At 49.1% G+C, this 18,868-nt stretch overlaps 1 protein-coding gene across 1 annotated transcript in view; it reads left to right on the top strand.

Moving 5' to 3' along the window:
* Positions 1-6,395: 6,395 nt before the first annotated feature.
* The window catches only part of SCARA5 (scavenger receptor class A member 5), a 102,934-nt gene continuing 90,461 nt past the window's right edge, over positions 6,396-18,868 (top strand). Inside the window, exons 1-2 of the mRNA XM_033135292.1 lie at positions 6,396-6,772; positions 10,935-11,083. Coding sequence (XP_032991183.1) covers positions 6,723-6,772; positions 10,935-11,083 — 199 coding nt within the window. The 5' untranslated portion in view covers positions 6,396-6,722. The remainder of the gene's footprint in view (positions 6,773-10,934; positions 11,084-18,868) is intronic.

The raw sequence follows: 18,868 nt of genomic DNA, 5'->3' as shown, positions 1-18,868 counted from the left end.
ATAATTCAAGAAAATTTCCCAGAAATAAAGAACCTGAGATTCCAGATTGAAAGGTCTCATTGAGTGCCTAGAACAATGGGTAAAACTAATACACACCAACACTCTTCTTTGTAAAACTTTAAAATACTGGGGATAGAGAAATTTTCAAGCACTTCTAGAGAGGAAAAGAAGGTCACATATAAAGGTCAGAAAAAAGAATGGTTTTGGACTTCATGACATTGAGTTTAGAGGACAATGGTAGAATGCCATCAAAATGTGGAGGGAAAAATATCTCAAACTTAGAATTTTATACCCAGGCAAACAAACTATCAGTCAAGGATAAGGGTAAAAGTAAAGATATTTTCAGACATGCAAGGTCTCCATAAATGTATTCCACCATAAATGTGCTCCATCAAAACAAGAAAATAAATTAAGAAAGAGAAAGGCAGGATAGTAAGAAAGCAGTAGCTCCAACCCAAGACAGAATCAAGGAGAAGCTCTAGGATTAAGGTAAGAAACAATCTCTGGATAATAGGCATGAACAAGATGTAGAGAGAAATTGACCACTATGAAGTAAATTAGAAAATTTAGGGGAGACATCTACCGAAGTACAAATTAGTAGAATACCTGATGGGTTTGGCTATATCTAGAGGAGATGGATGCCAGTGGTGCAGGGCGTAGGGGGCTTGGAAGACAATCAGTGATAGATAAATAGAAACTACACAAATAGAAAAATAAGACAATAACTCTAAGGAAAACAAAATGTTGTAGAAGAAAATATATTGCATAGCTTGGCTGTGAATAGTATTTATATAGTCATAATGAAGCAAGCTGAAAAGTGATGGAAAGTATGATATAGCTGTACTAGAAGAATAGGGAAAAGAATGTGTGTGAAGTGGGAGATGAAACTAAACCTTTTCTCCATAGTGGGGGGAATGGCTAATGCATAAAACAAACAAACAAAAAATCAAAAAATAGCAGCATAACTGTTATTTAGAAATATGAATATAAATATAAAAAGCAACAGTTTAAGGATTGCAAATGGGTGCCTATGGGAATTAGGATATGGGTATGAGAGATCAGGGAAATTTTTGCTTTCATAGCAAGCCTTGTAGAACTACTTGATTATTTTAAAAGATTATTAAAATGCATACATATCTTTGTAAGTGTAAAATTTTAATTTAAAAAAGAAAACCTCCATTTTTCACTATCCAAGATATGTATCCAATTCTTCCAGAAGGAAGAGAAAGAAAAATATTATATCACTTTATATTCTCTCTGATCCCTTCATTTTTGCCCCTCTCCTTCCTCTCTCCCTCTCCCTCTTTTTTTTTCACTTATTTGCCTTTTATTTTATCTCCATTATTCTTTCTCAGTTTCTCTTCATATTTTTTCTTTTTCTCTCTTTCTGAAATAGTATGCAGCCAATAACAGCTTTATTATTATTACTTATATTTATTGAATATAATATTCCCAGTTCTTAGTTCTTAGTATTAAAACCATGTATGGAATGTTCTTTATTTCCTCCAACTGAAGCAATCGAAGCAGCAAAATGAATTGTTAAGTTACTTTTTATCAAGGTGGAGAAATCTGTCATGTAAAGGCTCTCTTAGACATGGAGGATATATCAGAGGTCACTGGGTCCAACAAGCCACTTGAAGGAGGATATCGCTCTTTGGTACTTGTGTCCAGCCCAGATTTCCCAGGCTCTGACTAAATAATGTGAGTGTGGGGAATATTGAGTGTGGGGAATATCCAGAGAGCTCAACTGTGAATGAGAGCCTTCTATATGTTGAATAGAAGCCTTTCTCTCTCTTTCTCTGTCTCTCTCTGTCTCTCTCTGTCTCTCTCTGTCTCTCTCTCTCTCTCTCTCTCTCGTAGCTAAAAAAAAATCACCTAATACTGCTCCCCATGACAGCCCTTGCTATATCTACAAACAGAAATCATGTCCCCTTGAATGACTTCTGCTCTGGGCCAAACAGTGCTCTTTCTTTCCTGTTCGATTCTGGGCCCTTCACCACCCTAGTCACTCCTGAGGGCACCCTTTAAGCTGAGACTTTCAATCTTTCAATCAGAGGCACCTAGAACTGAACATACCTCACCAGGTGTGAGCTCAGCGATGCAGATTTGCATGAGCTCTGTCACCTCCATTTTTCTGTTCACTGTGCTTCTATTAATGCAGCCTAAGTTTTGAAGTAGCTGTTTCTCTCAACTCTTGCTGACTTACATCAACCTCAAAGTCCTCTAAAATCTTAGGTTTCTTTCTTATGTGCCCCCCTGAAAAGCCTGCTATCTCATATCCTGTATGTGGGCAGATGAGTTTTTCCGACATTGCTGTCTGTCTTACATTTATCCCACTAAACTTCTTCTGAGTTTTGGCCCACATTCTCACTATGTTTTAAGAAGTTTCTTGTGATTCACTTGAATGAACATGCTTGGCTACCAGTTATAAATTGCTCACATTAAAACTACTTCATCATCCAATTCCCCAACAAAATTGATATCATCTTGGCGCTAAGACAGATCTGCTTAGAGCCCCTCACTATATAACCATTGCAGGTACCCTGGGCCATTGAGTTTGACAAGAGAAAGAGGTCCAGGCAAGCCTTACTTTGGGGCCTCTGGCCTGTGCACAGGACGGGAGGAGGCTCATCACCTTTACTGCCCATAACCCTGGACCAGTGTCAGAAAATCTGGGCTGTCTCATGCAATCCATCATTCCTACACCTTCTGGGAAATGAATGAAAATGAGTTGAACACATGGAGATGAAGCAGATGGTTGGGTTGATTCCACCATGGATGAGGAGCCGGGAACTCCACAAAGCAGAGGCTCTTGCTCCCACTGTCTTGGACTCCGTGCCAGCTGTCAACAGCTGGACATGAGAGAAAGAACCACCTCACGATTAATACTCCATCTGTCAGGGGCTGTCAGCTCTGAAAAATAATAACAAGGGCTAACATTTGTGAAGCGCTTTGCGTTTTCAACACCCTTCTCTCCCTTGTAAGAACCCTTGAGACGGCAAGGCCAGGAAGTAGTAACCCAGTTTTATAGAGGAGGAAATGAAGTTTTGAAAAGGTTCACTGACCTGCCCATACCTACAGATCTTGGGAAGGTGGAGCTGGGAGTCCAGGCTGGGTGTCCTGACTGGGGAATCCAGTCTTCTCTCCACAAGGCATCTCTGAAGCCCACTGTCCAGGTCGCCAATTAGTAACTTGTGATCTACCGTCTCCCTTGGGCCTATCGTGGGCTAACTTTTGGAGAAGGGACACACAGGATGGAACCCATGAACACTGACCTCAGCGAGCTCAGAGCAACGTAAAGCACTCTGTCCAGGCGCCTGAGCAGATGGAATGGCCCCTGAGCACGATAGCCATCAAAAGAAGAGGAAGCACAGTCAGAGGAGAAGGTTTTAGGTGAGGGACAGGCTGGGCTGGTCCTGAAGGGTGAGCTGTGTTGGAAAACCTGGGAAGTAGTGGTGGAGGGCGGACTGTGGGCAGTCTCCGGAGGCGGGTGTGGGCAGGGAGGGATGAGAAGGGACCGGGCTTAGTGCAGACAGAAGGGCGTGTCAGGGTCAAGGTGGAAGCAAACAGAACAGAGAGGGTGAGCCGGAGGTAATGTGCAGCCGTTGGCCTCGAGCGAGGAGGTGACTCCCAGGCCTCAGGCATCCAGCTCACTGACATGTATGGGGCTGAGCTGCAGGATGGGGAGACAATGACAAGTGGGCTGTGGTCCCTCCCTCAGGAAGCTGACAAGAGGACTGTCCTATTATCCTCTCAGCATGACTGGCTCCTCATCACACTCCAGTGGCATGTGACATTTTCCACTATTGGGCACTCAGCAGGAACCTTCAGTTTTCTAATATTTGTTTTTGTTTAAGTTGTAAACAAGCTTAGAATCTCCTTCAGTATGTCCGATGGAGCACTAGCGCTGTTCTCTGTGTTCAATTAAGAATGGAGAAGCTTTAATACTACATCCCTCTCTTGCAGAATCACTGTGCTCAGTAGAATCTTAAAGGCTCTGATAAGTCCTGCAGTTAAGGAACACCTTTTGCTTTGACCAGAGAATCCTTTCTCAAGGAACTCCTAGGAACATCTCATGAAACTAGCAGGCTCCGAGTCACTGCCTGATCCCATTTGATACTCACATCTTCCCTGTGATATGAGGTTATTATCTTCATGTCCAATGAGAATACTGAGACCAATAAATTTAGTGATTTGCCCAAGGAAACACAACTAGGAATGGTCAGATTAAAGTCCAGGACTTGATACTATAAATCTGTGGCTTTGTCCCTAATTCAGCCTTACAATGTCTGAATCAACTTTCCCTAATAAAGCATATATAATTACCTTGGGGGGAAGATAATAGAAATTGAGACAGGAGGAAATAAAAATCATTAGGAACGACTTAAAGCTGATGAGGCATAGATTCTCTCAGAAGCCGGGGCTGCTTTCTAATTCAGAAGCGCTTTGTCTTGGATCCATCTACCTTCCCTCAGATGTAGCTCCTACATTGGTGGGGGGAGTGGGGCTAGTGGCTAGAGGCGGTTGATGGATTTCAGTTAAGATCAGATGGGTGCTTTGAGATAAACAATATGATGATAAATCAGAAAGCATTTACACTGTTGATCAAACAAAATTTTATAAAACCACAAAAGCTAAATTCCTATATCATTTTGCTCATACAGTAATTACTTTTTACCTAAACTATCTCCTGAACAAAATCTAAACTGATGAAATTCATGGTACAATTAAACAATAATTACTTTTTAAATGTGGTAAATCCAAATTCTGATTTTGGAGAGATTATATATTTTTCACCAGGCTGTGCCTACGAAGCTGAACAACAACAGGAAAAGATAAACACTGGTCTGTGAACAAGGCACAAAAACTTGTTTTTGAAATATTTGTATTGGACATGAAACAGGTTAAAAACTAACAAAAAAGAAAATACTACCGGTCGTAAAGAGTATTTTTTGTAGAGCAGGCCACAAATAAACGCATAGCAAGGTACCTAGATAGTCTAATTCATAGAGACAGAAAGTAGAATCGGGGTTTCCAGGGGCTGTGAGGAAGAGGAAGAGGGAGTCGTCTAATGGGTGGAGAGTCTCTGTTTTGCCAGATGAAAAGTGCTCTGGAGATGCATGGAGTGATGGTTGCACAACAGTGTGAATGCACTTAACACTACCGAACTGTACACATGCAGGCTGCTTGACCTTGGACAAGTTACTTAGTTCCTTCATCTCTCTAAAGTGGGAATAATAACAGTACCGACCTCATCAGGTTGTTGTCAAGGTTAAATGAGCGAAGACACGAAAACCACTCGGAATTGCCTAGCACGTGGTATATACTATAAAATGTTTTCTCCCGCCCCTCCGTTTTCTTCTTTCTGCTTCTCCTCCTATTAGTATTATCCTTCTTCTATCTTTTCTTTTCTTTCTTTTTTTTTATCTCTGTAATACGAAGCCTCATATGGGAGCTGCTTCTCAAGGGTGGTCAGGCGGCGCAGTCCCTGAAAATGACTAAGACATTTCTGACTCAGCTCTGTGTTGGCAGCTGTCGTGCGGGGAGACCTGAGCCTTGGCGAACTCTTCTGTACAAGATCTCACCCTCAAGTGTTCAGGCCGAATCGTAACCAATGAACTTGAGCCTATTCCTGAATGTTACCTTCAGAGTTCTGTCTTCAGGAGGCTGTCCACATAAACTGACAGTGCTGCCATGGCTCAAACTGTTTTGGAATTTCCCTGATGACGTTCCCCATCACCACCCCAATCTGGAGGTAATTACTCTGTGAAGGTTTTGGTTAGGTCTCCTTTTTAAAATGTAACTAGTCACACTTAGGTTTACAGTTATTTGTGCCCGAGCCCACCCTTCCTCCTGGATGGCAACCCCCTTGAGGACAGCAAGCTCATCGGACTCACTCTTGCATCTCTCCACCCTTGTGCAATGCCAGTGCACCATAAAGGTTGGCCTTATGGCTGAGTTGAGCTGAAACTGACTTTGGGAATCTCCTGGGGCACTCATCAGAATATCCCCGGTGTGGCCAATATGTGTCCCTTGGGGGTGGATGTGACTTCAGGAAAACACGTAAGGAATTCTAAGCCGAGTTTGGCGAATGCACTGAGCAATGCCAAACTCCATCCTATAAATACGTTTATAAGGCTGGTTTTCTTGCATGGCTCATAAGCCAGGTCTAGCTGCCATTCCCCTGGAAGCTTTCCAAAACGTTTGAGCAGGGCCTTTAGAATAAGCGCATGGAGTCCCAAGACCAAGGCTGACTTCTGGGCTCCGGACCAAGCCGCAGGTCCTGTGGAGAGCTGTAATGCTAAGATTGGCCACCAGAGGGGGGACGTGTTCCAGACCCCACGGGGGCCTCCACAAGTGCTCCAAGAACTTTATATTTAGAGACTGGCGGCCAGAGCAGCTGCAGTTCACATCTCAGTCAGTACCTAGCAGAGCTGCTGGTGCCTCCACAGAACACCTCCTGACCGCGGCCCCTGGCTGACTGAGGTGAGGCACCAACCCAGGGACTTCCCAGCCGCTGGCCCCCGACTTGGGCACAAGGCTAAGTCTTGCCTCCTGACCTTATCTTCCTTGACAAGTGACCCCTGAGACGAGTCACTGGGCACCCCTGCAGCCTCTTTCTATGACTCCGTCTGGATTTGGCTGGTTGTGGGGACAAGCTCCAAGGGGCCGCTTGGGTCTCAGTGCAGCAGTAGCAGCCAGCTCTCCAGGCACCATGGTGAATGCCGGGAACTGAGGGGACAGCCTCTGCAGCCTCCGTGGAGGCAATAGGGTGAGTCTTTGTCACTTTGACACTTTGATACTAACTTTGTCCCAGCACCTGGGCATGGTGTCCCCAAAGGTAAATGGAGGAGGACACTGGGATGTGGCAGATGGAGTAAGGCATGAGTTTGGGCATCCCCGGGGTGTGGAACATAGAGGTACTGGTGCCAAATAGGGCCGTCTCAGTTGTCAGCCTTTGGAGATCCGCTGGGCCCTCATCCAGCTGCCTGAGCGGGTGCGTGTAAGCCTGCATTTGAAGTGCCGCGGGAAGCTATTGCCTTAGTGGCAACTCTGTCTGGCTCTTGTCACAGCTCAAAAGCCTAATTTAGGGTGCAGATGGTACAGGTGACAGTCCCTCTACATGGACAGAATGTGTGTGCGTGTGCGTGCCTAGCGGTGGAACATACGAAAGGAAAGCTGATTTATAAAACACCTACACCTCTCCAGGCTTTGGGTTGTGATTTAGGTTAACTAAGTACTGTTGGAGGAGGAAAGGGCTTAAAACCTACTTGGTGAGAGTCTCTCTGGAGAGGGTCACATTCATGGTGACTTTTACTTGCTTCCGATGAGTTTAAAGCTAGGCAATCCAAAGAAAAGCTAGAAGCCCTGCAGAGTTAGATACTGGAACCCAGAGAGACACCGTCTTTGCAGCAACAAGCAAGGCTCATGCCATCCTCTTGGCAGGAAGAATTGATTGAGTCCTTCTGCTGCCCAGAGAGGGACTTTGAGAGTCAGGGTCTGGACTTCAGCTCTGGTCTGCATTCATGATTGCCTTCTGCAAAGGGAACCCCAAACAGCATTGTTCCTGGGACTGGCAAGGCAGGAAGGAGCCCTAAAGAACCTACAGACCCCTCCCACCTGGCTGCTTGGCAGGGCCAGAAAATGCTGGGGGGCTGTTGGTTATCACCAGTCTCTGCCACTAACTCGCTGTGTGCCCTTGTGTGTAAAGTCTTTCCACGTGCACTATCCCACATGAGGCTCTCCATAAGCGAGTGGCTGGCAGATGTGCTTCTCCTCATCATAGAAATGATGACCTGAGGCTGCACGAGCTTAGCTGATTGGGCCAAGTTCCTGAATAATAAGAAGTGGAGCCAAGATAGGATCCCGTGTCCGCTGAGCTCCCCACACCCCACAGGTTTGCACAGAGCTGCCTAGGGTGGAGCTATGGATGGCTGAGTGCTTCAGCTCTAAAGTGCATCAAGACATCCTAAGAGGTCAGTCAAGTCTCCTCGCCCTGGGGAATGAAGACGCTACTCTTTGACTGGAAACATAAAAGTCCAGGCTGCTTGGGCTTCATCCACAGGGCGCTCTGGCGTCCGCCCTCTGCCCATGTTTCCGGGGCCCTGGTCCCCTACCTTCCAGCTCTCAGAGCCTCTCTTTGGCCAAAGAGCCCCTACCTGGCCATCTTCACTGACTCGTCTTTGACCCTAAAGGTGGTCACCAAAAGGGACTGAGACACACTTCCTGGACAAAGCAACCTGGTGGCTGAGCCAGTGTCCTGGGTGGGAAGCCTTTGCCTAGCAACTCACCCCTCTCTGACATCCATTGGTTCTTGCCTCTTTGTGCCTTGGTTGGCTTATCTTTAAAGTGGGAATGACAGACTGGCACCACCTGCCCCCCTCACAGTGCTCCTGGGAGGGCAGAGAGATCCTGGATGGCAAACATCTGTAACTCATGGGCTGAATGCACACGCAAGAGGTTCGCTGAGCCTTCCCTGAGAGCACAAACTTGGCCCAAAGGCTATGAGACCAAATGATCAAAGGGTCCAAATTCTGGCCCTGCTCCCCCCTTCCCCAGGAAAGAAAAACCACCCAAAATAAAACCTGGGGCAGATAGAACATTCTTAGGTTTCCTTCCCGAGTAACAAACATTAGCAGAGCTGACTGAGCATTTCCAATCTCATCTCACTCACATCTGGCCTCCTACTCGGCCAGCCCCACTCCCCAACAAGTTCCCCAGGGCTCCTGCTCCACCAGCTGAGGGGTGGGGAGGGAGCAGAGTCAGGGCCACCCGACAGACACTTTCCGGATAACAAGTCCTGCATTCCAGCTTTGGTCCAGGAGCTGATCAGCGAAGGGGAAGGTGGAAATGAAGATGGGACTGAGCTGGCCCAAGCCCGTCGCCACACCTCCACTCCCGGCATGACAGCTCTGGGCTCTGCGCGACCTCTGCTTTTGGCAAAGAGAGGGTTATCACACGCAGAAGACACTGGCCTCCTGATTTGCAGCTCCCCAGGATCCAAAGGAGGCCAGAGGCAGGGATGCTGCACACAGTGCTATGAAACGAGGGAGGATCCCCTGCCGCTCTGCAGCAGTGGAGCTGCTCCGCGCCCCACCTAGAAACCCTTACTGGGTGGAGGGCTTGAATAGAGGGCGGGTATTGGGAGACTAGCAAACTTGACTCAACTGTAGAATGGAGAAGCTGAGGTGGGAGCTATACAGGGGCTCCGGGGGCCCCTGGGGCAGGGAGGACAGATCCTGACAGAGTTTGGGCTTCCTTCTGCCCCTCCCTCCCACAGACTGGAAGAAAGACCCCCAGAGACTGGGAACACCCTAACTGTACGTGTGTGTGTGCCTGTGTGTGTGCATGCCTGCACGCATGTACAGGGGATGTGGCATCTCATTACATGAAAAGACAAGAGCAGACACCCCTCTCCGTCCCTCCTGGGCCAGTGGATTGACAACTGGTCATTTATAGTCTCTTCTCAGCCCTGAAGTCAGAGATCTCTGGAGACAAAGGTCAAGTCACGAAAATAGGAAATTTATGTTTACTCTGCCAGGCAGAGCCATTTGGCCAGCTTCCTCCTTCATTATCTCATTATTGAAACGGTGCTGACACCACCTTTCCCAGCCTGCTTCTAAAGATGAACTGACGGCTGCTCCCTTCAATCAGCAGACACTGTGCCTCCACTGCCATCTGCCGGGCACCTCCCTGTCACCTCCGCTCAGGTGGTAGACCCCTGGCTGGCACTCTGGGCCTCAGAATTGAGCTTGTTCCATGCTGGGCCTGGGACCCATCCACCCTTCCAGGGGCTTTTATCTTCCAAAGAATTCACTTTTGAAAAGTGGATTCTTTTTTTGGATTCAATATCCAGATAGTCCAAGAGCATCAGAACCAAAGGCCAAGCTCAACTAATGGCTGGAACCAGCTGAAAGTGGAGAGTAATTTATAAAATCACTGAGCATATATGTAAGAAAAAGAATATCAAGTATGTTATGGAAATAAATACTTTGCAATTTGGCTCGAAAAATGGATTTTTCTTATTGCACAAAGAATGCAAACACACCGTAGAAAATCCAGCAAACAAAAAGAGGCACAGTTCCCACCAGAGTCCTGTAACACATGTCTCACCGGAGCAACTGGGACTTCTCCACACACTGCCTTTCCCATCACATACACAGGACAAGTGTGCATATTAGAAAATGGGATGGTGTCATCCACACTTGTATAAATGGGGCTGGTTCACGTTAAATAGAGCATCTCCCCAGTCACTGGGTATGTCCCTGGGACATTGTGGGTGGGACCCTAAGCCCCTGTGATCTGGCCTCAGGAGGCCATTCAGGCACTGGGACCCTCCCTGGGTCTAAGGCTGCCCAGGTCTTAGTGTCTGGGGTGGCCCAACAGGGCCGCGTGCTCGCCAGGCTCCTATGGGAGACGAATCCCTGCTATGATCCCACTGAAGCCAGATCTGACCGTGCCGGCCCGGCTGGGTTGGGAGCCCTTCTGTTCTTAGCTGTGTTGGCTGGTGGTGTCCGCACCCACCTTTATGTCTGGTTTCCCTCGTTTCCGACACAGAGCAGCCCAAGTCTGTCTGACGTACCCAGAGCTCTAGAGGCTCAGAAACTGCTCCTTTTGGGTCAGGAAGGTCGGTTCCTCCAGGCCCCGCCCAGCCTGGCCCTCCGTGCCCGCTCTCGGCTGAGGGCTCCAGCCCCATAAAGGTCTCACATCAGAAAGATCCAAAGGTCCTTGGTTTTCCCAAACAGTGAGGAAGTTGGAGATGGGGAATCAGGGTCCTAGGGGCTCAGTAGATGTCAATCGTTGATGAGGACGCAGTCCCAGCGTTCAGGTTTGGGGTCACAGTGTGGGTACCTTGTTCTAGCCATTCATTTCCATTTCCACCTACAGTTTATTCTCTCTCTCTCCACCCCCTCCTTCCTTCTTCCCTCTCCTAGCCTCCTGCATTCTCTCCCGCTGCTGCTGCAGGCCAGGATGGAGAATAAAGCCATGTACCTGCACACCGTGAGTGACCGTGACACCAGTTCCATCTTTGAGGAGCCCTTTGATGGCAGGAGCCTGTCCAAGCTGAACCTGTGCGAGGATGGTGAGTACCTCTGGCTCGGTCTTGGGGATCTGCCCTGCACCCCACACCCAACCTTGGCATTGCTCCAGGGTGCTGGTGACCTCCCCCCTAATACTGCATATATTGAACTTAATGCTTTGAAAGGTCTTTTCCATAAGTTTTCTCATTCATGCATCTCAACAAACCTGTGTGATCAGCAAGATGAGCACCCATTTTATAGATGAGCTAGTGGAGGCTGAGAAAAAGCATTAAGGATAATTCAGCTCATAGAGGGCTTCCAGCATTGAGTTTCCTGACTCCTTTTGCCTCTCTCTGAGTGAGAGGCTGGGCTCAGGCAAAGGCATCTGAACCGATTAGCCCAGGCCCTCAGGTGAGGAGTCTCCAATCCATTTCCAGAAGGATTTGTAAGGACAAAACATACCTCTCCAGATATTCATCCTGCCCCTGGGTCTGAGGCCCCAGGACATGTCACAGGAAAGGGTTCCCCATTCCAGTGACCCAGGTGGCACTGCATCTTTGGGGGCTAGGTATTTGCTAAAACTCTGGAAATACAACTGATACAGCTTCCTCTAAAAAAGCCCAAAGCCCTTTGTCAGCAGCCTGCCTCCTGTATATCCAGCATGGAACTCGACTCTTAGTAGGTGCTTAGTAAATATTGCTGCATGAATGCATACACTCCTCTTTGCTGTGAGTGTAGAAGCAGAAAGAAAGCATCATCCCCACTTCAAAGATGAATAGAATGAAGCTCACAGAAGAGTCTTGTAAAGATTTACGGTGAGATAGAGATAGTCTGTATTAGGGTTCTCCAGACAAACAGAACTGGTATGCTCTCTACGTACATGTATAAAGTGATGTACTATACAGGACTCACGTGATTATGGAGGCGGAGAAGTCCCACAATCTGCACACTGGAGACCCAGGAGAGCCAGGGATGTGACTCAGTCCCAGTCAGAAGGCCTGAGAACCAGAGGAGTCAATGGTGTAAACAGCAGTTTGAGGGCCGGAGACGATGAGAGGAGATGTCTCAACTCTAGCAATCAGGCAGGAAGCAAAAAGCAAACACTTCTACCTTTTGTTCTACTCAGGCCCTCAGCTGATTGGATGAAGCCCACCCACGTGGGAGAGGGCCAGTCTGCTTCACTGAATCCTCCAATTCAAATGCTAATCTCATCAGGAAACACCCTCCAAGACACACCCAGAAATGATGTTTAATCTGGGCCCTGTCGTGGCACAGTTAAGTTAACACATAAAATTAACCATCACGCAGGCCTTTTGTCAAGCTTTTTTCTCAAGCGTTGTGTTTTGTTGTGCTCCACTCTGCTAGCTGCCTCTGTCTTGAAATTACTCAAAATGAGAAATGACTCCCCCTCATGCTCCAAGCCTGTGTTTCCTCCCACAAAGTGCTGAGAGTAGGAAGGGAAGCTGGGTGACTTAGAAAGGCAGGGATTGGAGACAGTCTCAGCAGGGAGAGGAGACAAGGAGATTTGGGCTTGTGACTGAGAAACAGCTCTTCACCCATTCTCGTAAATTGCCTGCGGTGATAGCTCTGTTTCTGGATTCCAGTCAGCACCCGTGCTTAGAGGACCCATGCTGTGTGAAGCTATGGGTTAGGTGCCAGAGATGTTCCAAAGAGAAATTAAACCGTCCTTGCATTCAAAGGGCTTATGATCCACTGGAAAGGACTGGCATGGGGACAATTATCCACCATATAAAGTAGGCGAAAGTATGTGTAATTATTGAAGTCAAGCAGGCCTCAAAAAAAGGCCTCAAAGACTGACTGTGATGTTGTAAGAGAGGAGGTAGGTGGGGAAAGCTATGATGAGCTGAGTTGTACCAGGTCACTGTTGCCGTCAGGTTAATGCCACCTGAGAGGAAGGCCCTGGGGGGCTGGAGGCCAAGGGCTTAGCACTTGCCCGTCACACATAGCAAAGGCCACGTTGGCTTTGGGATCCTTGGTCCAGCCCTGTCCCATCCAGCCATCAGTGGGGAGGCCTGGTTTGGCAAGAAAGAATGGGTCCAGCATAATGGGGCGATTGGAGGACCAGCAGGGCCAGCCTGGCTGTCAGTAGGGGAAGGGCAGAGTGGGGACCACCGGGGTGGGGAGAGGCCTGAGGTGGGAGGTGTCACTGGGCCATTGTACCCTCTTCCCTTTACCTCATCTTACTCTCCCTTTGTCTGAACCCCAAATTAAAAAAAATTTTTAAAAGACCATTTGGACAAGAAGGGCTGAAAAATAACAGTACCCCAGCCAATGTGCTTTCCAGGTCCCCAGCGGTGGGGAGACCTGACCAGAGGGCAATTTTAGAGCAATGCTAGCAAGTGTCCTTGGGGGTCACCTGAGGCCTGGCACCCCATGAACTGAGACAGTAGAGGCTGGAAGATGAGGGATCAAGCCTGACTCACCCCTCCCAGGGCGTGTGACCTGACCAGGGCCCATCCTCCTTCTGGGTCTCAGCATCTTCCTCTGCCAAATGGGGGCAGAAAGGGTGGGTCAAATGTCCTGTCCAGTCTACAGTTCTGTTCGTAGAAACAGATTTGGTCATTGCCTTTGGGGTAAGGTCCTTTTACAACCTAAGTCAGGACACAATGCCACCCTGAGCAAACCCAGGCACTGACCTGACCAAGTTGGCCTCTGATCTTCATGTTGAACTTGCTGCTCACTCTCTCACCCTGTTCCTGTCTTTGCTCAAATCTCACCTCCCCCAGTAGGCTTTTCTGTCTCTACTGCACTCCTAGCCCTCTTCCCCTGCTTCTCTTGGTCCTATGTTCTTCTAACACATATGTAATTTTCTTATTGACTATGTTTATCATTTACTGTCTGTTCCTCACGCGACAGGCAGCATCTCTGTTTTGTTCACTGTCTCCCAGCCTGGCATGTAGTAAGTGCTCACTAAGTATTTGTTGAATGAATGAATAAGCGAACAAACAAATGAACACAGGGGTCCTTAAAATCTACTGGTGGCAAAACAAATACATTCTAGTATATGTGCTGCCGAAGCGAGCACTAAAACAAATACATTCTAAAACTGATTTCTAAATCATCTGGATCATCCCCACTCTTCCCTCCTGCATGCCAGGTGCAGGGTTGGGTGGAGGGCACAAGGAACCCAGAAAGACTAGTGTGGAGATGCAACCAGCCACTGAAAAGCTCATTGGTTTCTGGTTTGATTTTTTTTCTTCCCTTTCACTTCTAAGAGGAAAACATTGGGCTCTGACTTGGGGAAATTCCAGCCAGATTTGATCTGTTTCCCCAGGATTTTGCTTCTTCCTGATCCTCATCTCTGGAGAGTGTAACAGGAGAGGGAGAAGGGGTGAGGCTGGAAGGTTGATGGGAAAGAGGGTGGGCAGAGATGGGGACAGGGAGGGAGACCCGAGCAAACCGTGGGCCTTGAGTAAATGAAAACAATATCGTCTGGTGTGGGCCTCACAGGGGCTCCAAGTCCTTTCCAGGGTTTACCCCTTGAAGGCAGGGAGGTGGGGAGGGGAGGAGGAGTCTCCCCTTGGCCTTGGGGATACTGGGGTCTGGGGAAGCAAAGTGGCAAAAACGCAGCCTACATATTAGAGTATGCCTTGGATTTTAATGCAGGAGGGAATTTAAAGACGTTAGGGGGTAAACATGTTATTTCATAGGTCATGCCCTGAGAGCACGCTCTCCTCTGCCCTGCCTTCCTTCCTCCTCTCCTCTCCTCTCTTTTCTTCTCTTCTCCTCCTACCTTGCCTTTATCCCTTCCCTTCTTTTCACTTACCAGGTGAGAAGGGAAGGTGAGGACTGTGGTACCTGCCTTGGTTCCTCTGTCCTCTCTATGAGAAGCCATGTCGCCCAACTCCTGCGTCTTTCAAGGCTCACTCCACACCCATCTCTGTGATGACACTGGACCTCTCCCTCCTCTGCACCTCTCGTTTGGGTGGCCTCTCAGGGCCTACCTCCTTTCTGTGTCTGAGCTCTCAGCATCCACATAGGAGCCCCCTGTTAATGGGAAGGTCCTAGGGGCAGGGACCTCCTCACCTCCATGTCTCCACCAGTCAAAAGCATTGGTTCCACCTGTTTTTCTGGAATAACGTGGAAGGAATAACTGCAGAATTCAATCTCCAAGGTCCTTTAGCTAAGGCTTCTCTAACCTTGATGCCTACTGACACTTCCCTTTGAACAGAAACCATAATGGGCCAGCTGGGCCCGTTCAGCCCCTCCCCCCTCCCTCTCTCTACTCCTTCCTCTCCCTCCCCTCTCACCTTCCCATTCCTTTCTTTTGTAGCCTGGACAGCTGTAGGCCTCTCCAGTCTGGCGCCAGGAGGCGGAGGAGGTGGAGGGCTGGGCGTGGGTGGTGTTTAGCTGGGCTTGGCTCCTCCACAGCCCTTTCCGAGGGCCAGAGAGAGGTGTTAGTGTCAGAAAAATATTGCAGTCAGCTCACCCCACAGCCCCAGGCCCTCCACCACACTCGTGGCGTCATCCACGGGCCACAAATGGGAGGCTCTCAGAGGTAATGAGTTACACATGTTCCTGGCCGCGCCGGGACGCCTGCAGCCCAGCCGCTGGCTGAGTGTAGGGCCTGAGGTCCCCACTCCGGCGTTCGTTCCCTATAAAATTAAACTCTTCTCCTCGGGGAACCCCCGCATCTACCTTCTCATCAGTCAAATCTTCCCAGCTCTTCTGGCATAGCTGAGGGCTGCTGGGCAGCCACCCAAAGATAGGAGTGGATTTCCTGGGAGGGTCTGGCTGGGCCTCATGGAGGGTCACCGCCCTCCACAGGTTGGAGAATCAGGCACTGAAGCAGGAGAGAGCAGAGAGATTAACTCCTGCAGCGTCGCGGTGCTCTCAGGGTCCTGTCCCTGTTAAACCAGAGCTGGATAAATGTGTGGTCGTGGCGGGTGGGGGTCAGGCTGGGTCCGGGGTCTCATCACAAGATGGGGAACAGCACAGGGAGGTGACAAGGGCCTGGACGTTGACGTTTGGCAGGTCTGGGCTTGACTCTATAGACCGCAGTGGCTGTGTGGCCTTGGGCTCAGTGCAGGGTGTCTTGTTTGCGCCTCAGTTTCCACTCACCACCATTCACCTAACTCTCTGCCTCGCTGGGGTTGGCCACTGGGGAGCTGCCCAGAAAGGAGATGGGAAGATGGAAGAAAGCGAAGGTGCCATCTTTATTCATCCAGCTCCTGCCCTGTGGGGTCACCTTGGGCTGCTGTGTCCTTCCACCCAAAGTCACAGCTCCTTGTAAACCATGCTCTCCACACAGGCTTTCTCCTTCCAGGTGCTAGTAATTGCTCCCCTCCTTGAACCTGAGGGCCGGGGGTGGTTACAGCCTGAGGACACAACTGCAGCCCTTGTGGGAATCTTACACCCTGACCCTCCCTTTACGAAATCCTGTGAAGTTGCCTAGCTTAGTAGGCCATCTGTTTCACTGGGGCCCTGACCCTCTAATCCTCAGTGCCCCCATCTGCAAAGTGGGAATAATATTCCTCATGTTGCGGAAGCTGTGGGAGAAATCAGGTGACATAACCCTCATAAAGCACCTTGCAGACAATCTACCCTCGATACACATGTATTTCACCTCCCTGCCCTTTGGGGAGTCCCTGCAAATCTTGGGGATGTGGAGAGAAAAGAAAAGGGAGACACAAGAAGTTCAGGAGCAGCGGCTGCCACGCAGGGTCTGCCAGGAAACACCCATGCCGCTTCTCAGGGACCCCTGGCCTGCACAGCCTCTAAAGGTTGGTTCTTAGCTTCTGTGAAAGAAAACAGAGTTTGGGTTAGTGGACTTCCTCGTGAAGTCTAGATACTCAGGGAAACCGAGAGAAGGCCTTTAGTCCCATTCCCCAAATAGTAGAATCTGTAAGGAATAGTCTGGGTCCCGAGGGCTCCTGGTGCTACGGTGTATGGGGCTCTGGCCACACACACACTGATCAGAGCCCTTGGCTCCCGGGGGCCTTCCTGTGCTTTGCTACCAGAAGGGTGGAGGGATGTGTTTCGTTATCCCTGGGTGGGTCAGGGAAGAGTGAGAAGAGCCCAGACACCCCGAGGGCTCCTTTCCACATGGGTACAAAAGGAGTCTTTGCTCCCTTTCTTCACCCAAGCCCCTTGCCCGTAAACTGTACCATGTCCCATGTGGCATTTCTCCAGGGCATGGGGTGGCTCTAAGGGGAATGCTACTGGCCCAGGACACTCTGGAGTGGGTGGGCTGGGAGGGGGACCTGCAGTGAGAGCAGGACCGTAAGTGGGGAGGGGGCTTCGGGAGATTCCCTGCGTGGAAGGGTGATGAGTCAGGTCACGGTTAGTCTTCATCGTATTATCCATTTCTCCCCACCTAAGGACCTTGCTCTTGTCATTCCTGCCCTTCATTCCCTCAGTCATTCCTTCATTTTTTCATCTTCATCTTTCAACAAGAAAGGTGCTTTTCAGGTACCCTGCAGGTGCCACACACTGGCTCCAAGCAGCAAGGGGCACGAGGCCATGAGACAAGGGCCAGCCCTCTGTCATTTTACCATCACTCTAGTTGGTCTGTGCCCCCCTCTCTTCCCGCCCTCCCCACTGCAGACCTGCACAAAGTTGGTCCCGGCTCAGTGCTTACCTAAAGGTGGTCCAGTGGGAAGGACATGCAGGGTTTGGACCACACGTTTGCTGCAGACACATACAGCCTCACTCACCCCAAGAACCTGAGTCCACACTTAACCTCCCGAACAGTCTTGCCCTCTCCATGGTGGGGAGGGTAGCATTGCATGGTGGCAAAAGGCACAGTCTCCCAACTCTGGCCTTGCCGCCAGCTCACTTGCTGTGAAACCCCGAACAAGTTCTTAACCTCAGCCTCACCCTCTTCTATAAAACGGGGTACTCATAGCCCTGACACGGTGTGATTGCAAGGGCGACACCAGTGATTCCACATTAAGTCCTTCCTGCAGTGCCTGGTATATACTGAGCACTTATAAATGTTAGATCTTAGGATGAGTATTGTGGCAATCCTACCGTCTGTCTGCTTCTACCCTGAGACCCGCCCAGTACACTCTAGTTCCTCCACATTCTCTGTTTTAAGTCTCCAGGGCAGTGAGATCCATTTTTACCTCATTCCCAGGTGTATCCGGTACTGATCTCTGGTGTCAGATGATAAGCAGCGTGACTGGTGCCCACAGAGTCTAGAAGTCCTGGCTTCTGTCTCTCTCTTTCCAAGCCTTTGGTCCAGACTCTCTGGCCCCTGTCAGCTGCCCATTCACACTTAGACTGCAGCTTGTGCACCCAAGTTCCCTCTGGACTGTAAGTCCTTGAGGGCAAACACTGTCTGCCTTGGGTTCACCTTTATGTCCCCAACACCTAGCACTGTATCTTGCATATGGAAGACACCTTTGCTTGTTGGATAACTGAGCACATTCTTATTCATCAGATCCATAAGCGCCGGGATAAAGGAAGGCTTAGAGAGATGAGTCCCAGACAAAATAAAAGGAACTGTGACTTCGTTTATCCAAAGATGGCAGGGCTTTACGATGCTGGTGGTACATGCAGAAATAAAAGGTTGTGTTTCCTGTCCTCAAGGGATTTAAAGTCCCCTGAAGACACAGACATGTAAACAGACCCTGCATTATAATTTGATTACTACTCTAATGGAAGTATATGTCAACTGCAGTCAGAGGGGAGAAGAAGGAGCCCTCAGTCTGCCTTGGGGAGGAAGGGAGGCCTTCTGCAGGGATAGACTCCAGAGCAAAATATTGAAGGACAGGCAGTGGCCTGCCTACTAGGAAGGGCAGGCAAATGTTTTCCAACCCAAAGGAAGCAACACTCAGGCTCTGGAAAGATAGTAGAGGGAGTTAATAAACACTCACTCACCA

This window comes from Rhinolophus ferrumequinum, chromosome 18 (genome assembly GCF_004115265.2).
Source record: "Rhinolophus ferrumequinum isolate MPI-CBG mRhiFer1 chromosome 18, mRhiFer1_v1.p, whole genome shotgun sequence".
NCBI classification, from domain to species: domain Eukaryota; kingdom Metazoa; phylum Chordata; class Mammalia; order Chiroptera; family Rhinolophidae; genus Rhinolophus; species Rhinolophus ferrumequinum.
The sequence above is the reverse complement of the archived record's forward strand: the minus strand, read 5'-3'. Positions and strand labels throughout refer to the sequence as shown.